The sequence below is a fragment of the Ictalurus punctatus genome, chromosome 21 (genome assembly GCF_001660625.3).
Source record: "Ictalurus punctatus breed USDA103 chromosome 21, Coco_2.0, whole genome shotgun sequence".
In the NCBI taxonomy this organism is placed as follows: domain Eukaryota; kingdom Metazoa; phylum Chordata; class Actinopteri; order Siluriformes; family Ictaluridae; genus Ictalurus; species Ictalurus punctatus.
The window spans coordinates 7,281,487-7,308,894 of record NC_030436.2 but is presented as its reverse complement, the minus strand read 5'-3'; the positions used below and the strand labels follow the sequence as shown (position 1 = coordinate 7,308,894).

General features: G+C 39.6%; 1 protein-coding gene across 3 annotated transcripts; it reads left to right on the top strand.

The window, feature by feature from the left end:
* The first annotated feature begins 1,129 nt into the window (after positions 1-1,129).
* Positions 1,130-27,241, top strand: tasora (transcription activation suppressor a). Of its 3 annotated transcripts, XM_017450678.3 has the most exons (24): positions 1,130-1,562; positions 8,741-8,886; positions 9,589-9,675; positions 10,825-10,897; positions 10,983-11,074; positions 11,152-11,283; positions 11,516-11,649; positions 11,742-11,773; positions 11,957-12,062; positions 13,076-13,179; positions 13,647-13,753; positions 13,899-13,971; positions 14,064-14,138; positions 16,237-16,845; positions 17,445-17,827; positions 19,747-19,873; positions 21,018-22,012; positions 23,354-23,476; positions 23,904-24,063; positions 24,218-24,326; positions 24,774-24,952; positions 25,123-25,275; positions 25,471-25,610; positions 25,712-25,931. In XM_017450678.3, exons 1-24 carry the CDS (start codon positions 1,295-1,297, stop codon positions 25,781-25,783), a joined length of 4,479 nt encoding a protein of 1,492 aa, XP_017306167.1. In that variant the 5' UTR covers positions 1,130-1,294; the 3' UTR covers positions 25,784-25,931. The 3 variants fall into 3 exon arrangements, with proteins under 3 accessions (XP_017306167.1, XP_017306166.1, XP_017306165.1); XM_017450677.3 differs by having other exon boundaries at positions 11,742-11,767; positions 25,471-27,241; XM_017450676.3 differs by having other exon boundaries at positions 25,471-27,241.
* Positions 27,242-27,408: the final 167 nt, after the last annotated feature.

The window sequence follows — 27,408 nt, the reverse complement described above, 5'->3', positions numbered from 1 at the left end:
TCAGTGGGCAAACGTACAAAATCAGCAGGGGATCAAATACTTTTTTCCCTCACTGTAGTCCACAAGACAAGATAATAACTGAATTTACACAAAAGTTTACACATACTACTGTGTGTTATAATCTGGATGATCAATGACTGTTTTTTGTTCTGTGACAATTATTCATGAGTCCCTTGTTTGTCCTGAGCAGTTAAATTGCCCACTGTTCTTCATAAAAATCCTCCAGGTCCTGCACATTGCTTTTCCAGAATTTTCTGTATATTTGACCCCTTTCCAGCAGTCGCTATATGATTTTTGATGAGATGCATCTTTTCACACTGAGGATAAACAAGGAACTCGTACACGACTATTACAAAAGGTGCAAACATTCACTGATGTTCAAGAAGGCAGTATTAATACACTAAGAGCCAGGGGGTGTAAACTTTTGAACAGGATAATTATCGGTATGAATCAGTACTGCCCTTCAGAAGCTACATAAGATATTTACATGTTTCCCAGAAGACAAAATGATAACAATTTATCAGTATCAATCAATAATATTGATGTATGGAAAAATATCAATATTTTTTATACCACACTATTAGAATTATATTTATATATTATATTTAATTATATATTGCTGTTTATATTATGTATGCATAGATAACAATTATTAATTAATTGATTAATTAATCAATTCATCTTTTAATTTGTCAGAGTCTGTTCAAGAATCTCAAATTAAGGTAAATGAGTAAACCATCAACAATATATCACAGTAACAATAATAAGTAGAACTGTATAAAGGTATAATGTAAAAATACAAGCAAAATATTACATTCCAAATGTATGAATTAGGCATGTACATTTATAGGAGAATATTTCATTGCATTTTAATTGCTACAATCAGCTCTCTCTCTCTCTCTCTCTCTCTCTCTCTCTCTCTCTCTCTCTCTCTCTATATATATATATATATATATATATATATATATATATATATATATATATATATATATATAATCTTCTTCTAAACGCATGTTGTGCTGTGATTTTTAATCATTAATTTAATATGATATTGGATGAACTACTGTAAACTGTGATGTCTGCGTATTTAATGCAGTAACACTAGGACACTGCCGGGGGCGCGCGCCCCTTCGCGTGACGTCACCCGACACCAACGCCATGGCGGGCGCATGCTGAGAGAATGCGGGAGCAGAGTGTGTGTGCAGCGGTTAGACACGCTGGGAGGGTCCACTGGTTTTTGGGCAGCACGCAGATGACCTGAGACTAATGTCTGAGCTCGCAAAATAACCTCGAAATGGAGTGTCACGGTGGCAGAGCCGCGGAGAGAGCGCAGTCACGCGCCGGAAACCCGCTCGAGCCATCGCGCGCCGCGAATGCGCTGAGCCAAGATGGCGAACCGAGATCCGACTGTGAGGAAGAATCAGCGACGGAATTTCGGGACGCGCCGAGAGTCAAAGCCGCAGACACGAAACGCCACGCTTCCTCTGTCGTGGCTAACAGATTAGCCGAGGAACCGCAACGGCTCAACTTTCAGATACCGAGGAGGAACAAAGAAAAGAGAGGTGCCTTCATTCTGCCGCTGTGTTTACGGTTCTACAGGGTTGGTTTTGTTTGCGGATTTTGGGAGCCTCAGAACAAACATGGAGGCTGTCACGTGCTATTTTTAGTCATCCAGATATTACTCTTTAAATAAGAAACAAAACAAAAAACCAACAACTCATTAATGGTTTGTTGATATGATTTTACACATGAGATTAAATGAAAGCAGGGAGTTGAGGTGGAATTTACTAGCTGGATGACCAGGTTACTCTTAACGCTGATCCTCAGGTGGAACTTGTTAGTTAGCCCGCTGTTTGGATTCAGGTGACCGGTTTCCATGGCACACCTCTTACCTTCCACACCTGGTAGAGTTCACCTCCCGCCATGTTTAAGCCCTGTTCTTATTGATCTCGTTCAGAGCTCTCAGCTTCTTCTACCTGTTCTTCTAACAGTTTATAATCAACAACTTGCAGCAGACTGGCAGAGAAATTATATCACAGCTAACAATACAGTGCTAAAGTTTGCACTTCGAATCAGTTATGAGACTGATAATAACAGGTATGGCTAGGAAAATGTGTCTAAATGTTTTGAAATATGTTGAGAAGATTGAGAGAAGAAATATAAATAATTATAGCTCTTGAGTACTGTTCGGTCGAGATGAGAAGGATAGGATTTGTTCCTCACCCTTGAGGTGACCAGGTGCCAGGTCATACATCTTCACACCTGGGGAAATTTGACCTTCAGCCATATCTGGCGGTCTTATGTACCTTGTTTTGAGCTTCCACCTGTCAAACATACCAATTTCTGACAGCACTAATATGAGATTTGGACAGGCAACTTGGCAGAAATGTTGTAAGACAATACGATGCTCAAGTGAAGTTTGCATCTACCTTTGGTTACAGGATAGCAATTAACAATTGTTAACAGAAAATGAGTTGAGCTACAACACTCAGTAAAATTTGGCTTAAGCTGATTTTTACACTGCAATTACAGCAGACTTTTATTTAAGATTGAGATATTACTTGGGCGAATGGGGAATCTTGGCTGTATTCTATATATGTGCTGTTTAACAAAGAAAAACATGTAATCGTTGTTGTGATGTTTAGTTACAATTTATGCAATGAGTCTTCAGCGCTTTGTACCAGATAGTAAGTTTTCAAGACATTGTGTTTTCTTACTCATCTGAATACTAAGATCAGAAAAAAGAAACGCTGGTGAGCGAATGGTTGTTTACATCTGTTATAAGTCTGTGGTTCTTAGAGTGGGGTCTGTGATTTTATCACTGTGGTGGAAATCACAACCCAACACTATCAAAGTTGTATTTAGGGGTCCAAGCACCAACATCAACGGAATAGAAAGCACTATGGCACTTATAAGTAGATCAAATATTACATAACAAATTTAAATAATGTTCATGAAATAAATCTGTACTAAGGGAGGTTTGTGGAATTTTTTCTTTATTTTTTTTTTGGCCACAGAATGTTTGGGAACCCCTGACATAAGTTAACTTATTGCGGACATTCCACAACATTGCGTGCAACTGTAAACAGAGAATAAGCATGACTTGTTCTTTTAATAAATGAAAATTGTAACGGATGTAAGTTGCCATGGTATAAGAAGAATAAAATGGTTTGGAACGTGATGCTGTTGTAAAATAATCCAATCCAAACTATTTTCTTCCTAAATGCTGTTTGAACTGGATTAAATGGAACAGTTTTCCATGTTATTGTTGAGATAGTTAGAAAGTTTCTGCACAAGTCACTGATGGTTATTGCAGTTTTTTTTTTTTTTTTTTTTTAAATAAATATGCTATTACTTATAATATCTATAAATATTCCATTAGCTAATTTGTCACGGGCAATATTATGGAAGCGGTCTAGCTAGCCAGTGTTGTGTGTTAGTAGCGCCCCCTGGTGGAGTAGATAAATGACTGAATTTAAGGCAGACGTAAGTAAAGAATAACATTTTGCAGAAAATAATCCACGATGAGGCAGTCTGAAGTGTGCTTTTCTGCTTATACCACAGCATCTAGCCAATGATTGCAATTTTTATCATTATTAACGAACTGTTTATAGTTCCATGTAATGTTATGAAATGTCTGCGAGATAATAGTTCCTGATACTGCTTATGCTAGAAGCACTCCTTCCCTCACCAGTCTGACATTGAGAGAACAAGAACACCTGAGAGTCCTTCTTTAACTGTTAGAAATGTCAGAAAGCTTCACTACATCACAGTTCATCTTTGTTAAATAACAGTACTTAAAAAAAAAAAAAAAGGTTTATTATTAGTCTTAGATTATAAGTAGTGTACTATACAAGTCCCTGCGAATTGGCTGTTACTATAGAAACACTAATTTATCAGAACGAGCACATTTAATATAAACCTGTGATTTGTGAACTACTGCCAAAGCCGTGCTGTTATAGAAAATAAATGCACTCCTTCTGACCTATCAGTCTGAAGAATTTTACCGTGTTGTGGTATAAATGAAGTTAACGAAGCGAAAACCCAACATGGAATAACAATCTCCTGAGAGAGTTTCATATGTTTTCCGATTTAGTCGCTCAGTGTTGTGGCATATGGCAGATCCTGAAAGCTTGACAGAGGCCCGTATACCTAGTTACAGTTGCTAAGTTACTATTGGTTGATTGCAGTAAGAGGCGGGGTTTAGCCTCTACCTTCTGCTCCGGAAGCCTACAATTATGTTGAGCCTCCAAGGGCTCATTTAACAAGCTTCAATAAAGATGAAGAATAGCTCTTAAGATGGCAACACCGAATCCCTAAGAGAAAATGTCGGCAGGAAAGTGTCTATATATGTGCGTGTGTTAAATTACATAGAACATAGCACATTTTGAATCAGACCACCCAGTTCGTAGGCAAACAATAATATTGGAACATGTGACTGACCGGTGTTTCTTATTACCCAGCTGTGTCCTGTTAGATTGATTGTTTAAACAATAAATAGCTCTGAACATCTCCTCTTGGTTTTCAGTCTTCAGTTTCACTTGTCAAGACTGCATTTGTTGTGAAAAAGGATAAGCCAAACTAAAGATCAGAGAGCTATCTATGGGAGAAAAGCAAGCCATTTTGAAGCTGAGAAAAGAGGGGAAATTGGCATAGCCAATGCAACAATTTGGAATGTCCTGGGGGAATGTCCTGTACTGAGCAACAGACACTGAATGGGTCAGCCAAGGAAAACAAACGCAGCTGATGACAAACATTGTGAGCGCTGTGAAGAAAACCCCAAAAACAACAGCAACCATGATACTTTTGATATACAGTGTATCCACCTTGCTACCACTGATAGTGGAAATATAGAGACCATACCACGATGAAATCCACTCATCAGCCATAAGAATCGGAAAGTCAGGTTGGAATTTGTAAAGAAATACAGACATGAGCCACAAAAGTTCTGGAACTAAGATTAACCTCGAATAAAGTGATGGAAAGGCCAAAGATCATGTTTTCATGATCCAGAACATACAAGCTCATCTGTGAAACATGGTGGTGGTAGTGTCATGGTTTGGGCTTACATGGCTGCTTCTGCAACAGGTTCACTAATCTTTATTGACGATGTAACTCGTGATGGTAGCAGCAGAATGAATTCAGAAGTTTACAGGAACATTTTGTCCGCCAATTTACAGAGAAATGCATCCAAATGAATTAGGATGAACTTTATCATGCAGCAAGACAATGATCCAAAACACACTGCAAACCCAACAAAGGACTTTATCAGGGGGAAAAGTGGAAGGTTTTAGACTGGCCAAGTCGATCAAAAAACCTTAACCCAATTGAGCAGCATTTCACTTCCTGAAGAGGAGACTGAAGGGAGAAACCCCCGAAACAAACAATAACTGAAAGAGGCTGCGACATATGGAAAAGCAGCACAACAGAAGAAACCAACAGTCTGGTGATGTCATTGATATGCAACCAAATATTAAGTGGTGTTTGCTTCAAGCCTTATTTGTTCCTATACTTTTGCTTGCCTAAAAATCATGTGGCCTGATACAAAAGGTTCTATACGAAACTCCTAAACTCTCGTCTCATGTCCATCTTTTGATCTCAAACCCAAATGTTTTTGGTGTGTAGCACAAACAATTAAATTGTCCTTCCTGTTCCAGTAGTTTCGGAGGGTAACCTGTATATATAAAACCCATTAGTAATGGGCACTTTAATTGCATGGTGTAATTCATAACAGTTCACACCACCAATGGTTAGGGTTTGTACTGTGACGTATTTAGGTTGTTTGAATTTTTTATGAGGGCATTTGGACTAGGGTCCATGGTACAACCCTGGATGAGACTGGTATCATCAGATATATCTTCAGTCATGATAAGAGATGATGCAAATGGACATAACTTGATAATCGGTTTATTCAAGTGAAATCTTACTATGACTCATAACAAATAATCCACTTGCGTTAATAATTTAATAATAGTTTTGTTTAACTATAGAAATGTTCAGAATCGTTCGGGCCACAAGTCTGAAACACACTCGGCTAGGAAATCTCAAGTGCACCTTCACGTCCTTGTAGAAGCTGGTAAATTTATTTTAATCTGTAATACACCCGAACGCTTTTTTAAAAAAAAGACTGCATCTCAATCACAAATTAATCTACCACAGGGTTTTGGTGCATTGAATCATCTGGCTAATGTGGGTTCGTTCACTTTACACAGGATGTAAACTATGAAGGAAAGGTTTGTCACTTCCTGTGTTTGACACCCATCTGTCTTTTGTGGTCAGAGCGTGACCTAGACCCACACAGCCGTGCTATCTGATGACTGAAAACCCTGCCAGTTTTGTGAGAAAGACTTTGATTAAAACTTTGGCTTAACAGATGCACAGATTTATGTGGTTCTGAAGTGTGGTCATATTTATAGTGTTAATGAAAAGAATGGCTGTTCAGGTTGTTGTATATTATTTATAGCAACATTATATTTCCATGTTGAAGAAAATAATGTCAGTCCAGGCTAAATGAAGTTAAACTAAATAATTTCAAAGGTGTCTTCTTTCATTTAATTGAAAAAGTTATGAATAATGTAATATTTATGTTTGCAAAGATACTGGGGTAATCTATAAATGTGTTCGTGCTAGTGTTTGGCACTAAATTTGTCTATTTTTCATGTACGCAGTCACTATGTACGATCAGGAAAACACAAGATGGTGTCTTTTCTTCCATTTCTAAGTGCGGTGAAGATCAGTTCAAGGAGTTCACTGAAGCTAATCGTTTGCATCATATCTAATTTACATTTTGGGGGAGAAAAATCCTTGATTCAAATTTTATTGTCTTGACTTTGTTGGTAGATTTGCAGCTCCGTGTGGTACACTTGCATAGAAAATGAACAGTCACCGGTCACTTTTTATGGGGAATCAGACATCCAGGGTAGTTCATGCTTCTATGGTAGTTAAGTCTATCAAAGACTTTTATTTTGTCTCACTTTAGTATGGTTACAAAAATAAATAAATAATACAGTTGTGCACACATTGTGGCACTATTTTCTCAAAATAATATAGACATTGTATCAGACTACACTTTACTTCATTTACGGACGGAGTTTGTTCACTTGGTTTTATTTTTCCCGTGTAAAAATAGTATTGCTTCAAATTGGACGTATCCCAGGACCTTTTTTTGCTCTATTGTACAGTCCCCTTCAAAAATATTGGAACGGCAAGGCCATTTAATTTTTATTGCTGTAGACTGAAGATATTTTGGCTTGAGATCAAAAGATGAATATGAGAAGAGAGTTTAGAATTTCAGCTTTTATTTCCTAGTATTTATGTGCATATTTATATTTATGATGTGTTGAACGACATAGAACATGTAGAATTTGTAGGTGAGCATAGTATAGCTCTGAACCATCTCCTCTTGGATTTAGCCTTCAGTTTCACCTGTGAAGACTGCATTTGTTGTTAAAATGGATAAGCCAACATGTAGATCAGACAGCTGGCTATGGGAGAAAAGCAAGCCATTTTGAAGCTGAGAAAAGAGGGAAAATCAATCAGAGACATTGCACAATGTCCTGAAGAAGGAAGCAACCACTTGGAAACAACAGTTCATGACACAAACATTGTGAGAGCTGTGAAGAAAACCCCAAAAACTACATCACCAACAACCTCCACAGGGCAGGGATGAAGGTATCACAATCCACCGTTCGAAGAATACTTAGAGAGCAGAAATATAGAGGCCATACCACAAGACGCATACCACTCCTTGTCAGTAAAAATCAGAAAGCCAGATTGGAATTTGCAAAGAAATACGGAGATGAGCAAGTTATGGCATGTCACGAGCCTTTCATAACAAACAGAGATTATTTGTTCAAATTGTGTGAAAATTATTCAGCGACGTCATGGATGACAAGTAAAATTACTGTAGGAATAGCTAGTTGTGTCTTTGTCACTTTAAGGAAAATAGAAAAATGGTCCACTCAAGCTTTTTATACATTTTCTATCCCATAAACCTCAGTGCAGTATCATTCCTCAATCACAAGGCCTTCTTTTCCCCTTTATTAGACATCTGAATGTAAATATATATGAAAACCTCTTCAAATACTGGACTGCTCTTATAAAGCTTTAAAACGATGATCTTGCCTTTTTAATATTCATAACCAACTGCTCTCGATTGACGAACTCCATAAAATATTTTAACATTTTAGCACACTTCAAACCCATTGCTTTTGTACTGTTTTGAAGAGACTGTTCTTACTGTTTTAGGATTTATCTTTCTTTCTTTTCAAAGTACTATGGCTGGCAACTTGGAAATTTTTAAAAAATGTGCAGCGTACAGATGTGAATGTGTATCGTGATCAATATTGGTGTTGTATGATATGAAGAAAAGTACTGTGATAATATTTTTGGCCATATCGCTCAGCCCTAAGGGATGTGCATCCAAATATTAAGTGTTATTTACTTGAATTTACTTATCTGTTCTTATATTTACACTGACTACAAATTGGGTGGTCTGATACAAAAGGTTGTGTGTTTTATGTTGTTTAACACATCTAGATGTAAATACCAGGAAATTGAAAGCTGAAATCTTAAGCTCTCGTCTCTTACCCATCTCTTGGCCTCAAACTCACATGTCTTTGGTTTACAGCACAATCAACTGAATTGGCCTCGTTCCAGTAGTTTCGGAGGGGACTGTAGTTCAGAGAGGTCATTTGACCCAGTGTGGGTTACTAACTAAATGTCTTGTTTCTGTCCTTAGCTCTGTTCCAGTACTTGTCCTCAGAGTCCAGAGAGTTTGCAGAAATCCTCAACATAATCACCTCTAGCTACAAGGATCCTGCCTCACAAGCGAACTTTGTGTACACCAAACCTCGCCTCGTCCACAACGAGCCTCTGGAGAAAGAAGTGAGAGAAAGAAGTTACCATACAATACATGTTTCCTCTGTTAAGATGACACTTTCACAATTAGTCATTTTTCCTAATACTGCAGCACTGTTGAATCATGGCATCCGATTGGTCAGAAGGCGTTGTTTTAATTTTCTATAACAGCAGCTCCGGTTCTATGTCAAATCACAGGTTTATATTAATATGTTAATTCTAATACGTTACCGTTTCTATAGTTGTGGTTCATACATAGGGTCTTGTATGGCGGACGCTCCGAATAATCTACGGCTAATAATAAACGAATATTAAAGAGCATATTTTTTAACAAAGGATTATATAAACATGCTGAAAATGCATTTTTCTGTAAAGAGGTGCTTCTTGGTACATCTTTGGACACCCTTTTGCGCTCCTGATTCTGAAAAGATCAGTCTCTAAACCATGCAAGGTATTTAATGCGTGTAGTAAGTAGAGCCTGCTGACTGAGCCTCGTCTGATGTGTGTAGGGAAGCACACAGCATGATTCAGAAGCATAAGGTTTTTTAGTCTGTTTTGCAAAAGTAATAGGGAGCAGCCAATTTAAAAAAAAAAAAAAAATGTCTGGACTTGTTAATCAGCTTGTCTCAGGCAAGTGAGTCGTCCACCTCTGAATGTGTGGTGTGTTCGTGTGAAACTTGGTGGAGTTTTGACATTAGAGATTGAAAATGTTTCAATGTTTATATGCAGTTCGTTGAGAAGAGGAAAGAGCTGAAGCAGGATGGACGCACTGAAAAAGAACTGGCCGAGTCCTTTTGTTTCCTGTTTTCTGACAAGGTAAGTCTAAAGGCTTCTTCAGAGATGTTTTGTCTCCTTAAAGAACCTTTCATGGTGCTACATGAATGGTTACATACATACAGATGATTGGTGCTAAAGTGAATTAAACGATCATTTCACACACATGGTCTAAGCATTTATGGTGTTAAAGAGCCTAACATCAGAAGGTTCTTGAAATGGAACCAAATTTTCTGGCACCTTTATTTTTAAGAGTGGGCAAAAATGATGTATATTCAGGGTTTAATCCTCAAAGACCGAAACCGCCGCCCGCAGCTAAAAATAACTGTTGTTCTAGAATGTTTTAAACTTTTGAAGTGCTAATCTAATCCGTATGCTTTAAAAAGTCCCGAAAAGTAAAGATCCTCAGCTTTTCAGTGATATCAGTCTGTATTTGTGACATTTGTCTCAGTCGGATGTTCAGATGCTCCGTATTGAATGCAGATATGTTGTGGTTACGTTATCACATTCTGCAGCATTGATTCGTCAAGGAAAGCCGTTTGTTCCTGAGCCAAACAGGAAATAGCTGTTGCTGCTTAGTCATACCGCTCAAGCCCAGATTGGTTCAAACTGTCATCTACTCCACCAATCACTATTGACAATAACAACTTGCACATTAACCAACTTGGCATCAATCATTTTAACCACTTTTTGAGAACCATGTGGTGGTGTTTTTGCCACATGTTAGCTTATATATAATATATATATATTTTCCAAGTTATTCGCATTTTTTCTTTGTTTTTCCCTGAGTAGGAGGTCTGAGATTTAGTCAAACGCAGCTAGTCTAGCCTGAAGCTTAAGGAAATTCACCAATGTTAATCAAATAGGAAACAAATACAGACTGGGCCAACATGTAAAACATCACCCAGACCTCAGGACAATACAATTACAAAGGAGGGTGTTAGAGCGAACACACACACACCCTCTCAATGTCAGTGTTGTAATTGGCTGCTCTTAATAAATCCTCGGGCAGCTTTCATTTCAGACCGTTTATTCTGTCCATTTTTTCGACTTTTGGTCTCCACCTCCTTTATTTGAGCTGGATTAAAGATGGTTCGATGACTCAAGTTTCAAAATAAGAACCTTTGTGATCAGCAGAACCCGTATGACCACACACCATACATTTATTAACAATTCATGTGTTGTTTTCAGGTCCCTTTGATTTGTGAAAAAGGTTTATCAGTCGGCAACAGCTGGATGAGCCTTTTGGGACATTCCACTAAAGGTAACATTTTAGCATTTTGAAATGTCTGTATGATTACAATCCAAGCCTTAAACAAATTAACGGTATATATTTTTTGACGTTTTAGGCGTTTACTTGTGTCAGTTCTCCGACTTGCTACAAGCCAGTCCCTATGAGCCTGGCTTCACCGGAGAGATGATCATCTTTAAAGTGATAAAGGTAGCTACTCAAAAATTTCACCGTGCAGATTTCATAGCCCTCGAACGCGATTAACAAGTGTTCTATTCTGTTTTTAGGGTAAAGTAAAGAGCATACATGATAACATGTTAAGAGGTTTGGACCCAACACCCAAATTTGACAGCCATTTCTCTAAGAACGCCAACAAGGTGACGGCCCTGATGTCTTACAAGGCATTCGAGTATACTCAGGTATAATACTTTATTTGTTTTTTTGTCTTTGCGCTTATTCTGGTGTTGTTGTGTCCATGTACTCAATACTCATCTGTTACTGCAACGAAATATTTAAGTAGCACTACTTCCTGCATTGTTCTATAAACTGTATTTCCACTGACTGATTTCAGTCATGTGACAGTAAAGATTCCTAATAGTTTGAACAATTCAAGTCTCTCACTAACTGTTGGTGTTTGTGTGTTTTTCACAGCAATATTTCTATGAGTATGTGGATTTTGAGCCTGCGTCCAGACCAAGGCATGTGTGTCCATATGCTGTCGTTTCTTTTCAGTTCAAAGCAAAGGAGGCTATAACAGCGGGCCCTAAAGCCTCGCCTCTGCAGAGGTATCCCATATACGCTATTAGCATATTTGCTTATTATTTAACTTATCAGAATGGTATCTAGAATTGTTTTTGCTTCTCCCCCCCATTCATAGGTCCAACAGCCTGCCATCAGGAACAGGTAGAGGTCTGTTCACTTGTTGTTCCACAAAATAAAAACATTTGATTTATTTAAACAGATCTGTGCAGTAACACTTAGCTTTGCCTGCAGAATTTTAAGATGAATTGCAGCCACTTCAGAAAGCTGATCATTTTTGAAGTGCTACTCCACGATTGAAGTATATCCTCCTATATTCATTTTTTCTTTCAGAAAGACGTGGCTACACTGTTTGGAAAGGACAATTTGTGAACGGAGGAAAGGAAGTGTATCAAGCAAGCCTTCATTCCATTTCGCAACCTTTTCTACCTTTCAAGATGTGAGTTTCTTCTTTCACAGCAGCGTCTTCGTAACAGTCAGTCCAGAGATGTCATACTCAATTTAGATAACAGGTTACATTGCAGTAGATTATGCTGCATTTCCCATCTCTGATCAGGGGAGAAAACTCTCTGAATTCCTATATGGAAAGTCAGAAAGATCTCCTCAACTCGGCACATGATGTCATAACAGGATGGCTGCTCAGAGCAACAGTAAACAAAGTAGCGCTTCAGTACTTTAAATGAGTCTATACTGTATATACTAGTGTTTGCTTTAGATCACTTAACGTTCTAGACATATTAGCTTGTTAACTCTGTAACATAAGATGAACATGGAGGCGAGCGTGTTTTTTTTTCCCCCACTGTGTTCCTTTACATTGAACAGACTGCAGTTCATTACCAGAAAAACAAATTACTCGTGTTTACCGTACAATGATCACCCAATTAAAAGTTTCCAATATTTGTAGACTTGATTAGGAATATATATCGGATCTTTAGCTTGTTAATGTAGAATTAAAATTGTCAGTATGGTGCTATGTTTATTGCTCTCTTTTGCACCCTGATGCAATAAGATTTTTTTGTTTTTTTACCAAATTGTCAAAACAATTTTAACAACCAAAGAGTCTAAATTCAGGGAGGCACGGTGGCTTAGTGGTCTCCCTGTGCTTCTGGGGTTTCCCAGAATCCTCCGGGTACTCTGGTTTCTTCCCCCAGTCCGAAGACATACATTGTAGGCTGATTGACATCTCTAAATTGAATGGGTGTGTGATCATACCCTGAGATGGGTTGGCACCCCGTCCAGCGTCTCCCACACCTTATGCCCTGAGTTCCCAGGGATAGGCTCCAGGCTCACTGTGACCCTGTGTAGGATAAGCGGTACAGCAAATGAGGTTATATGATTGACACCCCTGGATTAGAGGAGTTTTTTTTTTTTATTGTTTTTTTTTTTTTTTGTTCCTTGTGTTGATCCACATACGATGCGTGTTTAAATAATCTTGTAATGCTAATTTTGCAGACCAGACAGGCTGGAGATGGGTAAAGTCATGAGACTGGACCAAGTAAAGCAGTTAATTCCATCTTCACTTTTCTCCTGGGATCTTTACTCCGGCAGCCACGAAGGTAAACTTTTTCAGTCTTTACCAGGGAAATCGGTGTCCTGGATGCTTAGCACGACGTAGTTGACAGTAGAACGTTTATTGACTATTAATTAGCGTGCATGGATGATGGACAGTCTTCTGAGTATCAGAAACCCAGGGGGATGTGGAAATGCTGACAGAACCGAGCAAAATAAATTTTCCAGTGCAAAACTTGTTAACACGGTTAAACATGCAGAGAGAAAATAACGATTCTAGCCAGATTCGAACGTTATCTTTTATGTGCGCCGCCAGAAGAGAACACCAAAACTTACAGCCAAAATATTGCCCATTGACGTGCTGATTTATTTCTTTTTTTCGCTCTAGGGCACACAGTGTGCTGTGTTGATGTGCTACATGATCATATATTTCTGTTTCTGGTTAATGCAAATGTATATTTACAAGCAACTGTGAGCTGTTTGTGTCATTTCCATGATGTGTCTCGTTGTGCAGTGTTCAAGAGCGGGATGTACTGCAGTCTGTTTGAGGTCGTGGCAGAGAAAAACAAATCAGGAGAGGACCTGGCCGAGTTGTTTCAGGAGCTTGAAAAAAAGGCACTGGTAGGTGTCTGTCTCTTGATGTGACGCACAAGGTTAAATAATATGTTTGACTATATTTTAACGCCAGTTTGTTTGTGCATTTGTGTTGTGCACTGCAAATCATTAGAACTCCACCCTAATCTGAGCATTTTCCCGCAATGTGCAGGTATTGATGAACATGGTGAACGACAAAGGTTTTCTGTTCCTTCTGTCTTCAGGCCAAATGTTCAACTCAAGTGGTATGTTGACGGTCTTTTACAAAACATACACGCGTAACTTCATAAGAAAAAAAAAAACGCTATAAAATGTCCTACTGTTTTTATGTTTGAAGAACGCAGAGCAGGCTGGAAAACATCTTCTCAAGCTCTTTTCATCTATCACCATGCACAGGATGTGTCGAAGTTCTGTAAGTATTTAACCACAAATTGATAAAACACAGTAATCTTGGATTAAACCCTTGTGTGTTTTACTGACACCTGTGTATTAGCGGTCGAACTCTGTGAGGAATTGTCACGCAAGTAGCTGACATTAAAGACCAAACTGTCCTTTTTTTGTGTGTGTAACAATGATGGCTTGGTACACCACATTTGGTAGACAAAATGATTTGTTGCTGGTAAACTTCACTAAAGCACAGTGACTTTTTGCTTCCTCTAAACAGCCTCTAATTTTGACTCGATCACTGTAAAGTTACAGTTATAAAAAAATAAATAAAATAAAAAACGGGGTGAGCATTTGGGTCAGCATTTGTTTCCAGCTGTATTTCTAAGCTTAAATAAATACGGCCTCCTCCATTTACCTTTCTCTCGTGAGCGTGCCAGTGCTGCTGCAGAGGCACGGAGTCTTCTATGACTGACTGCAAACCACCAACTTTTCACAAGCCAGTCAAATCTAAATGGTACGTTCACACGTGACGAAGCGATGGGAGACCATTCATTTTCAGTGAGAGCTGAAGATGTCCGGCAAAATGAGCGACAGCAACCGTTGGCTATTAGACGTGGGTGTGTCCAGAGTTGAGAAAAGTTTAACTTTATGCAAATTTGGAGCCATTTGGTACAGTGACTAGCGATGGGAGGACAGTAGAGCGCGCACGCTGCCTGCTTGCATAATTGTTTTGTGGACCCAGACAGTCCGGCCCCAGTATTTGCCCCATATTGATTTCTTCTGTTTTTAGTATGAGATGCAACCTGAGGAAACGCACAATAGTTTTTACTATTTCTTTTTATTTTTGAAGCAGAAAAGTGTGATCCATCACCTGTCAGCAATGTGAAAAACTAATTGCCCCATTAAACTTAAAATCTGTTTGTGCCACCTTTAGCAGCAATAACTGGAGATCAATCTTTCACTTACTTCTAGGACTCCCACATGCACTACCAGTGAAAAGTTTAGACACTTTTTTTGTGCACATTTTACAATAATAATAAAGTCATCAAAACTCTGGAATAACACAAATGGAACTATGGGAATTATTTCATGATAAAAAAAATCCAAAATGAATCAAAATAATTTTGTGTTTTAGCATCTTCAAAGTAGACGGCCTTTTTGCCGAGAATTTCCAGAAATGTACTCTTGGCGTTTTCTCGACCGATTTCTTGAGGAATTTCCCTGAGATGCTTTTTAAACAGGATTAAAGGAGTTCACACCTACACCGGACTCTTATCGGCTGCTTTTCGGAATGTTTCACTCAGGGTCATCCATTTAAATAAATTAAAAAAATAAAAGAACAGATTTTTGTGAATAAAATGGTCATTTTCTAATGAAAGAAATTAGTATGTTGGCACAATTATATTTCTGTCTACAACACCTATTTCAAACATTTAATCACACGCCTTTCAGCCGAGTGTCCACAAATTTTTGACTGTGTGTGTTTGTGTATATGTAGTCTCGATCTATCATAGGATATGATGCATGTTTCCACTGGTGAATTTCGTATACTAACACTCAAGAAAACTTAAAGTGGAATGCTCGGTGCGCCACCCACTGATAAATGTTACTATGGCAACCAGTAGTAGGCACGCCTACTGGCAACTTCATAGTACCGTGACTGACGACTTGTAGTGATAAAATCGCTGCATGTGTGAACATACCATGAGGGATAAAACCCAAAGTCTCGCCCCCAGCCCACCCCCAATAATGCCGTTAAAGTCAAAAATGCCAGTTTGTAAAAAGAAAAAGAAATTTCCCTTTCATGCCGTCTTCAAAACTTTAATGACATTACAAATATTACAGTCGGCTCAAATTTCAGTTGTGCAACAAGTGTTAATGTGAGTATTCAATTATGTAGAATTAACTTTAGTCTTGTTAAGAGGATTTCTCTTGAGACACCACATTTTATAATGTTTTTAGTATAAGAATTCTGACATTATTTTTACCGGTATAAAATTATCTAAATGGTAAAAGTTTTTATATTGGCATACCCATATGCTGTATCAATCCTTACAATTATACGATAATTTGAATAGGTGTGAGATCTTTATTTATTCTGTGAATATTCTATATCCAATAAGCACCTGAGCTCCAAGCTGCCTGCACATCCTTGACCCCGGGGCCCCAGGACCCTGTAATGCTACACCTGAATAGCTTCATCCCAGCGTACCACTACGCTCTCAGCAAAGTGCGATGTAACCCTCCGGAAAACTTGAGCGCCGGCGTGGAGCAGCAGGCCCACGAATACCTCAACAGCCTCCAGGAATCCAAACCCATCCAGCGAGTCCGACTCGACTATGACATCAAACTGGACGACAGGGAGAAGCTCTTTCCTGCTCCGAGGCAGAGATTCAACTGGGAAGGCTACATTCATTCCTACTTTTACAGCCCCAGTCTGTACACGATGCCTGTTGAAAAAGCTAAGAACATGGTGGAGATGTACAGATGCGCTTCCGGGTCTAGAACCGACCCAGAGACCGCAGACGCTGCCAAGGCTCCTAGCGACCCAGAGGGAATGAACGAGATTTTAAAGCTCATTCAGATGAATAAAATGAATGAAGCCAAACAGAAAGACGTGCCAGTGAATACTTATGGTTTAAAGAGGAAGTTGGAGGAAGAAGCGCAGAACATAAGTGCAAAGTGTTCGAGGATGGCCACACCCAGCAACGGAGAAGCTGAAGAAAGTCAAGGTAGGCAAAAAATATGCAGGCAAAGTCTGATATTACAGGGATAATGCTTAGTGAAAATATTTCGGACCTCCAGCGTTGACCTCTAAGTCGGAAAGTTAATCTATACCGTCATTATTTTTATTTTATCAACATTGTGTCTCAAATTTCTGTTCATACTTTTTCATTGCATATCTTTCTTTAGCTCAGTTCGTTTCTCTTTCTTTTGTTCTGAGACAACTATTAGGCAATCAGAAGGCTGGGAGCAGAAGTGATTGTGATTGTTTATATTGTTTTTAATGTAAGAAGCATTCAAGCTTTATTTAATGTTTTCACATTATGGCCAACTCCATAGAAGTTCAGTTTTTGGTCGATGATAAGTGTAATTTTACATGTGAGCTTAGTCATATGCAATCTATTTTTCGGTTGTATCAGTAAGTAACTGTTTGGTTTTTTTTGTAATTATGATGGGTCTCTCTCTTTCACTGTCTTTATATTGTCCATATAAAATATTAGATACACAATAGCTAGTTAAATCCATAAAGCAATCAAATGACCTAGCAACAGTGTCCTCACAGCTTCAACCACTCAGATTAGTTGTATCTTCTTCTTTTTTTTTTAAGCTGAGAAACCCTGTCAGTCTCTGGCTGACGTGCTGACCAGCATTGGCCTTCAAGACACAGACCTCAGGAAGGACAAGACTCAGGAGGCACTGAAGGTTGTGGAGTTACTGGACAAGCTCAACAAAACCTCTCAGGATACAGACCTGAGGAAGGACAATGCTCCGGTAGCACTGGTTACAATGCTGGACAAACTAACCAAAACCATATGCAACACATTTTTGACTAACGCTGATGGAGAACTGGTAAAGAGCAGTGAAGACACTGAGAAGACTCTACAGGACAGCATGACCAGCCTGGGCCTCCCCACTAACTGTGACACCGACCTTCGGAAACGATTCACGGATGAAGACGATCGAGAGGCACAAAGAAAAAACGATCTTGAGGTACCATATTGTTTATTGTATTTTTACATTATTCTTATGCTCTCAGTTGCTCTGTATGGACCTGTTAGGAAACAAGGGTGTCCTAGAAGTAATAGTGCATCAAAGATTAAAGTTTTAAGTAGCAGTAGATTCTAATCATTGACTGACTTGTTTTATCTGCATGTGAAGATGCTTTCCTAAATTGAGAACGTCTCACAGTCCTTCATTTCCTCACAATAAAGAGATGCTGTTTGTTTAACATCGGCCATAGTTTTAACCTTCACTAAATCTCCTAATTGCTCTTCTTTCTTAGAAAGATGCATTTAAGAATGACCTTTCCAGAAAATCTCTCACACTGTCACTATTTATCGCGATGTTGTTGTTATAAGCTGAAAGAGAGAGTGGCTGTAAGGAAATACGTGCTATATGAGAGTGACTGTAAGAAAAGGAATGGGCAGAAGTGCATGTTAATTGGCATTTTCAGTGGTGAGGAAACAGTCCGATTATAAGCCAAACCATGACAACACCACAACCCTCATACTGTATCCTGTCATATGAAAAAATAAGTACACCCCATGGAAATTGTTGCCTTTTTTGACATATTTGGACAAGTAAACACTTGATCATATTTCAAACAGTGCCTGTTAACAGAATTGATATATTTGAACAAAACCACAAGGAAAATTAGCTTTTTTTAATCATTTATTCAACAGAAATATCAATAGATGTGATATTCTTCTGTGGAAAAAGTAAGTACACCCTTGGCCTTAGAAGCTAGTATTGCCCTCTTTAGCAGAAATAACTTCTTGTAGGCGTTTTGCAGAATTGTCCACCAGACTTGCTGGAATTTTTGACCACTCTTCCATGCAATATGCTTTCAGTTGCAAGAAGTTTGAGGGTTTTCTTGCATGTACTGCCTGTTTCAAATCCCCCCACAACATTTCAATGGGATTCAAATCCGGGCTTTGACTAGGCCATTCCATAACTCTCCATTACTATTTTCCAAGCCATTTCTAGGTGCATTTGCTAGTGTGCTAAGGATCATCATCCTGTTGAAGTGTCCACTTTCAGTTCAGCTTCAACTTTCTGACAGATGTCTAGACCCTGAGGCAGTGAAGCAACCCCAAACAGTCTGCTCTTACTGTGGCCAAACAGCTCTATCTTTGATTCATCTATCCAGAGCACATTATTACAAAAGGCCTGGTCTTTGCCTACATGCTCACTGGCAAACTGTAGTCTTGCAAAGGCTTTTTCCTGGCATGCCTCCCATGCATCTCTTTCTGATTGTAGAAGCATGCACTTTGACACCAACAGTTGCAAGACTTCCTAGCAGATAATGTGATGAAATTTTGGGATTCTTGGAGACTCCTTTTTGCATCAGACGGTCTGCTCTTGGGCTGAATTTGCTGGGACGGCCAGTCTTGAATAAATTGGCAGCCGTTTGAAATCTGCGCCATTTGTAGATTATTTTCCTTACAGTGGAATGATGTATTTCAGATCATTTGGGGATCTTTTTAAATGCCTTGCCAGACTCATAGGCATCCACAACCTTTTTTTTGTTTGAAGGCCTTACAGAACTCTTTAGACACCGTACACCTCAATAGCAAAGGGAATACCAGACACTAGATATGAGAGGGGTTTAAATAAGACCGGTTCTAATCACTGGCATCCATGCTTGATCACCTGATTCAAATTTTATGGATTTGAAGGTGTGATAAATGTTGGGGTGTACTTACTTTTTTCCATGTGACTGATCTGTTTTTTGTTAGTGTATCAACTTTATTAATAGGCACTGTTTCAAAGAGGATTAAATGTTTGCTTATCCAAATAAGTGAAGAAAACCAACAATTTCCATGGGGTGTACTTTTCTTTTTTACTTCTCTCCTGCAGCTATGGTTGTAATGAGCTTTTTTAGACCTGACTGGAGTTTCTAATTTTAGGAAGAAACTGCTGGTAGCTTGAGCAGCCTGGAGGCTTTCAGTCCATGCTCCGATAGCAATGGACAACAACGTGGTGACAACATACCTGGAGAGAGGTCAATCCCCTGGGTGCTTATTCCCATAACAGGTATAGACAAATCCTGAATACGTCTTAATCAGATATAAAGTGTTACGGCCTAACAGCACACGTTCAGCGAAAAGGGAAATGTTTTAAGTAGAAGTAGATACAGCGTCATCAAAATTATTCAAATGTTTTCTTTCAGTTTGTATTAGTTCACATTATTACCACACCTTGTTCTGAGGGCCAGTGTTTTTGTTTCTATATTGAATGGTAAAAGTACTCGATGTGGTGGTTTTACCAAGAAGTGATTTCACAATAGAAGCTTTAAGACAAACTCCTGATTCTGTTAATATACAAATAGAAAACTTTAATCCTACATTCTCACCTCATTCCCTTGATGAACTTAAGAATGTGTACATACACAATATAGTTGCAATTTCTATAAGGTCGAAGCAGAAATCAGTTAATGTGAAAGTAAACTTCATTGTTACATTCATTGTTTAGTGTACATTCATGATATGTACATACACTAAAAGTTTGTGAACACCTGACCATCACACCCGTATGTGGTTCTTCCCCAAACTGTGTCCACAAAGTATAAGAAGACAAAGTATAGGATGTCTTTGCATGCTGTGACATGACCACTGTGACCACAAGGGGGCAGTGGTGGCTTGGCGGTTGAGGCTCGGGGTTACTGATCGGAAGGTCGGGGGTTCAAGCACCAGCACTGCCAAGCTTCCAGCATCACAGTGTACCTGTGCACAGTGCGGGCTAAATGAAGACATGGTTTGCCACGGTTGGATTGGAAGCACTTGAGTGAAAGAACTTACCTCACTAACTTGTGCTCTCCTGGCCGAGTGAGCACAAATCCCCACGTCCATGCTTCACAATCTAGTGGAAATCCTTCCCAGAAGAGTGGAGATTGTTATAACAGCAAATGGGGGACTAGATCTGGAATGGGATGTTCGAAAAGCACATGTTGGTGTGATGGTCAGGTGTCCGCATACTTTTGATTGATTTGATTTGCAGCACTTTGCTGGTAAATATCTATCTATTAGAGAGTTTTTGCTGTAAATTATATCCTTCTTAAAGTTGTCAGAATTGAGCTGGTTATGTTTCTGGTAATGTGTGCAAACGCATGTGGAAACATTAAAGCGATTAAAGGTTAACTTTAGCTAGAACACAACTGACAGCTGTAATGCTTTCACAGGTCTGAAGATTGAGAGATACAGCCATAGAAGGAACAGAAATTTTGAGGATCCCCGTTTCATCCAAAGCCCCACAGTGTCTACTCGCACCAGCCCGGAGAAACAGGATGTCACGCCTCCTGATCAGCCTGACAGCAGTAACGTGGAGGCCGAACCTGAGATCAGCTCCGTGGAGGACCGGGACATGGACGTCTCGGACGAGCTGAAAGTCTCTGATAGTCGAGAGCAGAAAGGCACTCTGTTCAGCGGCGTCGACTGCATAGTCGACGCACAAATCTCTGGCTTCTCTGCTGAGGTCGAGGATCTTCTGCGAGAGGAATGTGCGTACTGCACGCCCAGTTCTAGCTCTCAAACCCCGGGAAATCCACCACAGACTTCCATTGTACCTTTCTCCGAGTACGTCTCGCATTTTAACACGCCCTTTCCCGTGCACAGCTATATTAACTCGTTCAGAGAAGGCGTAAGCGCTTTCTTAGATCCCCGGAAGAATAGACGGGATATCGTGGCACTCGTTTCTTCTTCAGTTCCTGAAGTTCTTCCTGTCTCTTCTTCTTCTTCTCTCATTAACGCACCTGCTCAGTCTCCCAGCTCTGTCGCTGCAGCGAAACCTGCGTTTACCTTTAATTCTCCGACCCCCAAAGAGGACCAGCAGCAACACTTTCATGACATGCAAATGATCAACGGGTTAACGCAGGCAGAACAGAGCGCAGTGACGCGTGAAAGGCTTGAAGCCCATCAAGGCGAGACTTCGATCGGATCTGTTGGCAGTCGGGTGATCTCGGATGCAGGAGAAAGCATTACCGATAGCGGCGTGACAAACAACCACACGGCTACGTCTATAGAACCGGCTCCAGCTGCCATCAGCAACCTTATTAGTCAGCTCCAACCTGAGGTGATCAACAACCTAGTGAAGATCATGAAGGATGTGCAAAAGAATACCGTCCACTTCTACATCCATTGCGTGGATGAGGAGAGTGACGTGTGCTGGGAAATAAAGGTACAGCACGTCATGTCACGAGCCGTTAATTGTATGCCTTCTGCTATACGTTCTATATTGATTTCCCGCTTTATTAGGTACACCTGTAGAGACCTAGTATCATAGGTGCAGAATTTCACCGACTACGTATGATTTGTGTGTTGGCGGTCCGTTCTTAGCGCAGTAGTGCACAGATAACGAGAGAAAAGCCGATACCGTGATCTGAATATACAAAGAAACATGTTTATTCTCCACACTTCAAACTGATGCGTCTCATCTCTTCAGAGTCTCTAAAGTCAAAAGTGGTAACGTGAAGCACCAGTGCAGAACAGAACATAACCACTTGATTCGATTTATAACCAGGTAGAGATGTCACGATACCAAAAATCTAGTAGTTGGTACCGATACCACCAAAAGTACACGATACTCCATACCACAGTGTGGTTTAAAAATAATATCTTTTTTTTATTATTAAAAAAATAATTATTATTATAAAAAAAAAAACTCCTGGGGGTCATCCTCCTCTGACTAATACTGGCAAAAAGAGAGAGAGAGATTTTAGTTAACAAACACTGCCTGACAATGACTAATAACAAGTCCTAAGGTGCACTCCTAAACGCACACACACACCCACACACCCTTATACTCTGAATGCAAGCATTAGTTTAAATTCACTGATATGGTGGCAGGCCTAAAAGATAGAGCATAACGTTAGCTGGTTTCACGGCTACAATGCCAGCTGCCTCAAACAAACATAATATAGGACCCTTTTTTCAGGTGGTTTGCCAAATTCCAGGTGTTTCCTCGCTTCGTTTAAATGAACGATAGCATCGGCTGCACACCGGCAGTGTACTCATGGCATTTTCTCACCCGATTTCTTGACGGATTTCCCTGAGATACTTTTTAAACAGTATTAAAGGAGTTCACACCGACGCTGGACTCTTATCGGCTGCTTTTTTGGAATATTTCGCTCCGAGACATCCGTATAAAGATCAAAAAGATTATTTCGTGAATAAATGAAAGAAACGAATACGTCGGCACGATTATATTTTTGTCTACAACACCAATTTCACACATTTAATCACACACCTTCAGATCAAAAGGTTTTTAAGCTCATGAGAAACATTTCAGTCGAGTGTCCACAAACGTTTAACCGGTAGTGTAGCTGTTGACACTATTCACTCACGTTAGTTGTTTTTCTGGAAAATGTCACAAATTTTCATCCTTCATTCATTCCCAAACCAGATCATCTCTCATCATCGGTAGTCTTCCCATGGTTCTTTTTCATTGATCGCTGTCAATTGTGCGTGTTTGACCAGTGTGCCAAATGAACTGCAGCATCTTTCTTTGCATCTGTTACAGGACTATTTAACGAGGCTCGGCAACCCAGAGTGCGATCCTCAGACCTTTCTTGAGAAAAAGGACAGTCAAGACAAACTCCTGATCGTCATCCAAAATATAGACATCGCTGCCCACATCCATAAGGTACAATAAACTGCCTTTTTTTTTTTTTTGGAATATTTATATTTTTTGGAATGTGCGTTTTTAAAAAACTATTCATTTCTTTCATTAGGAAACGAACATTTTATTTACAAAAAAAAAATGTCTGCACAATTATATTTTTGTCTACAACACTATTTCAAACATTTAATCACACACCTTCAGATCAAAACGTTTTTAAGCTCATGAGAAACATTTCGGTCGAGTGTCCACAAACTTTTGACCGGTATTGTGTTTATATTTCATTATTGTGGACATTTTGACATTGCAAACTGGAATGATTAGGCTTATATCTCTTTCACTAGGGTGTGACATTCACTGTATGAGGAAATCACACTTGTATTGCTTTAATAACAATTTCATATTGTTTTAGTAACTTAAACTTTGTACACTTGCCTTTGTGTACTCTCAGATTCCTGCATTAGTGTCTCTAAAAAAGCTGCGATCAGTAAACTTCGCTGGAGTAGACAGTCTCGATGACATCAAGAATCACACCTACAACGAACTGTTCGTTTCTGGCGGCTTCATCGTCTCTGATGAATTTGTCCTTAATCCTGACTTCATCACACAGGGTAAGGAATCATTTTTATTTTAACTCCTTTCATGGTGCTTTTTTTTTATTTTATAACCAGAACCAGGCTACATTGAGAAGCTTCACCTTCACCCACCTGTAAAGTTCCTATTCATCTATTTTCTATTGGAAAATTTTGTTGTTTTTTTTCGCAGAGAGACTTCAGGCTCTTCTTCACTATCTCGAGGAGCTTAACACACCTGAGAGTCCGTGGAGATGGCGGGTGCACTGTAAAACTCACAAAAAGGTCAAAGTGCAAAGCAGGTTTGTTACTTCTAAATAATTACTAAAATATCACCTGAAGTTACTAAACTGATTAAGAAGTCTTTGGCTATAAAGATGTAAACCCCCCCCCCCCCCCCCCCCCCCTCTAGACTATATGGTCTTCTAGACTATATTTCTTAAACCGTTTCAGATATATGAACTGTAGTTTTTAACTGATGATGTACTCTGTATTTTTATATCCATCACATGAGTTCTCCATGTCAACAACTGTCTGTCAAACTTTTTTTTTTTTGTTGCTCTGCTTTGAAATTTCAACCATTGAGTGCTTTTTATTCCATAAGACATTTATTTGCCCATTCATTAAAATGGTGCCACTAATTATAGATTTCATATTAATTATAGTTTCTCTCTGCATCGCTAGATTGATGCTCAATCCCCCCAAATGCTCAATTCTGTAACGTTTGTGAATGATCTGTTTATCCTCAGGTATAAAAGCGAAGCCCTGAACGTACTGAAACTCATGACGACCTACCACAAGAAACAAATAGTCGAGTTTCTGTCCTATCACGAATGCGATACTCCGTCGCACCAAGCACCTGACCTGGACTGTCTGGTGAAGCTTCAGGCTCAGAACACCCGCCAGCGTCATGTAATATATCTCACAGGTGATTTTAAAAAAATTTTAAATCTCGTTATATTGAAGGCTTTTTATACTGATCCCCTTACTTTAAACCATATCATATATTGCAGACATTTATGCTGACAAGTTATGATAGGGTTACTCTGATTTGGTGTAATATTTTGTATAACTCTTGTACCTCCTTTTGTTTAACAGAGCGTCGCTTTGAGATGTTTCCACATTATTCTAACAGTGGCATTGTTATTGCAAACATCGATGACATCCTGTATAATATGGCCAGTCTGATCGGTGAAACAGGTGACAAACCAGCATCGTCAGATCTGCATTCCTGTCCCACTTCCCCAGTATGTAAGTAATCATGAATGCGCTAAAGAAAACATCCTATTCATAATGCTCAGCTGGTGAACAGCTAAAACTTGCTGAAGTTGGTATTTCGTGTTCATTGTAGTGGACACTTTTAGACTTTCTCTTTAAAATATGTTGTTGTTTTTTTTTTTTTTTAAAACAATTGTCTTTAATGTGTAATGTTGCTTGTGACTTTAGTGAGGGAGGAGGACATGGGACTATGCTATGAAATTCACACCCGAGACATGACATCTGCCCATGATGAAAGACCCTCTGTCTGTACAGACCTACATCCTCGTCCTCCGACTGATCCGGACCTCGGTGTATCCGACTATTCAGTAAGAGACAAAGCGACGATAGTTACTTTACCCTCACCAACCCCTGGGATGCCAAGCGAATTAGATTTTGAAGCTCTGAGAGACGTAATTTCCCATTTCAGAAACGCCCGAAGGCAAGCGAGTTCCCACAAAGGCGAGACGTCACCGGGATCTTTCGGTATCCATCCTCATGAAAGCGACGAGCCTTCATCTGTTCCTCAGGGCTCCCTGGATGATGGCAGTCTTTCAAATCAGTCTGCTTCCTCATTTCAAGCTTCTCAAGGAGTTGCTGCCTCACAGGCTTCGCGTCAAATTGAGGAAGTTGGGCAAAGAGAGCAAATCCGTGCAGAAACGGTGTCCGCTTCAGAACATGCCATGGCTGAGCCCGCTTCTGTAGTCATGAAGACCAGCGGCGGTACACGTAGCGACGTAGAACCTACCTGGAATCGCACAACTGACACCGGCATCACTGCTGAACCTCCGATAAATCCGACCATCAGTGGTACCGAGACTGGCTCGAATCAGGAGAAGGAGGCTTCGGAACAGGGAACTACAAAAAACCCGACACCCAGCTCAAGTAGCACCAAGTCTGCCGACAATACTGTGACTAGCAGGAACGACGCCACCCGAGGTGGTAAACGGCCAGTGCCTGGACGGTCATCGTACGGGATGAACACGTTAGTCACAATGGACAGGATGATGCATCGTGGCGGTTTGTGGCCTGCTGTTCGAGCTTCTCAGAACAACACTATGGGACTCAGATCCCAGATACTCAACAACTCAGTGTCCAACACGTTCACACATTCAGGCCTGAGAAGCCTTTTACCCAACAGTAATATGGCCTGGAACAATTTGACACAAGGGACAATGGCAAACATGTTAGGAATTCAGCCAGGTGTAGTTCACCGGACTCAGTTTATCCAGAGCTACACCTGGCCTGGGAATCCGTTCCATGGCAGTGGACATCCTCCCCCTAGGGGGGGCTATGGCAGCTGGTAAGCCAACACTGCCTGTAAATGGTTATATTTTGAAACTTTTTTTTTTTTTTTAACTGTCTTTCTCTGATTGAAAAAGCAAAATACCATTTACTACTGGATGTGTAAGTCCTTGTATTATTTCACATTTTGTACAGACTGATATTTGTATTTAAACATTTTGTTGAATTGTCTGGTTTATGTTTCTTTTTGGAAAACACTTCAGGCAATTATGGCCTTGCTTTTAATGTTAAAAAATTTTTTTTTTTAAAGACAAAAAAAGAAGTGCATTAAAGCAATCATAGCACCTGATTGTTAATGATGGTGCTGGCTCTCCACAGTTTGATCTGGAGTTTAAAATGTTCTCCCTGTGTCTCTGAGTGGGTTTCCTCCATCATCCCAAGAACATGCTGTTGATTAGTTACCCTAAGATTTAAACTCCCATCCGGGCTGCTTTCCAGCAAGATTTCCCTGGGATAGTCTCTGGATCTACTGTGCCCCCTTACTGAAAATGGACGAATAAGTAGAATTTGGGGAAAGACCATACTGAGTTAAAGTAATACACTGCTTCATAAAAGGGCTGGAACTTGTTTTAAACTCAGCAAAAGGTGGCAGTTTTAGTAGTGTGTCATTTAAATTACTGTATATATTTTTAAATAAACTACTACTTGTGTTGTAGGAGTGGCCAAAAGTTATGATTAATATTTTTTTTTTTAAGCGTGATTTAGAAGACCTTACAAGCTTCCTTTATTATGCAAAGTTGTGGCCACAGAAGAGAAATACCTTTAAATGAGATTGTTCTGTTAAATGGCTGCAGGTAGAAGTCAAATCAGTTTCTAAGACCA

What these genes read in the sequence shown, in the direction of transcription:
- tasora (XM_017450676.3), top strand. Translation starts at nt 1,295, where the DNA reads ATGGAGTGTCACGGTGGCAGAGCCGCGGAGAGAGCGCAGTCACGCGCC. An exon ending in CCTTTTCTACCTTTCAAGAT is followed by an intron (nt 12,063 to 13,075) that starts GTGAGTTTCTTC and finishes CTAATTTTGCAG; the next exon opens with ACCAGACAGGCTGGAGATGG. An exon ending in TCCTGACTTCATCACACAGG is followed by an intron (nt 24,064 to 24,217) that starts GTAAGGAATCAT and finishes TTTTTTTCGCAG; the next exon opens with AGAGACTTCAGGCTCTTCTT.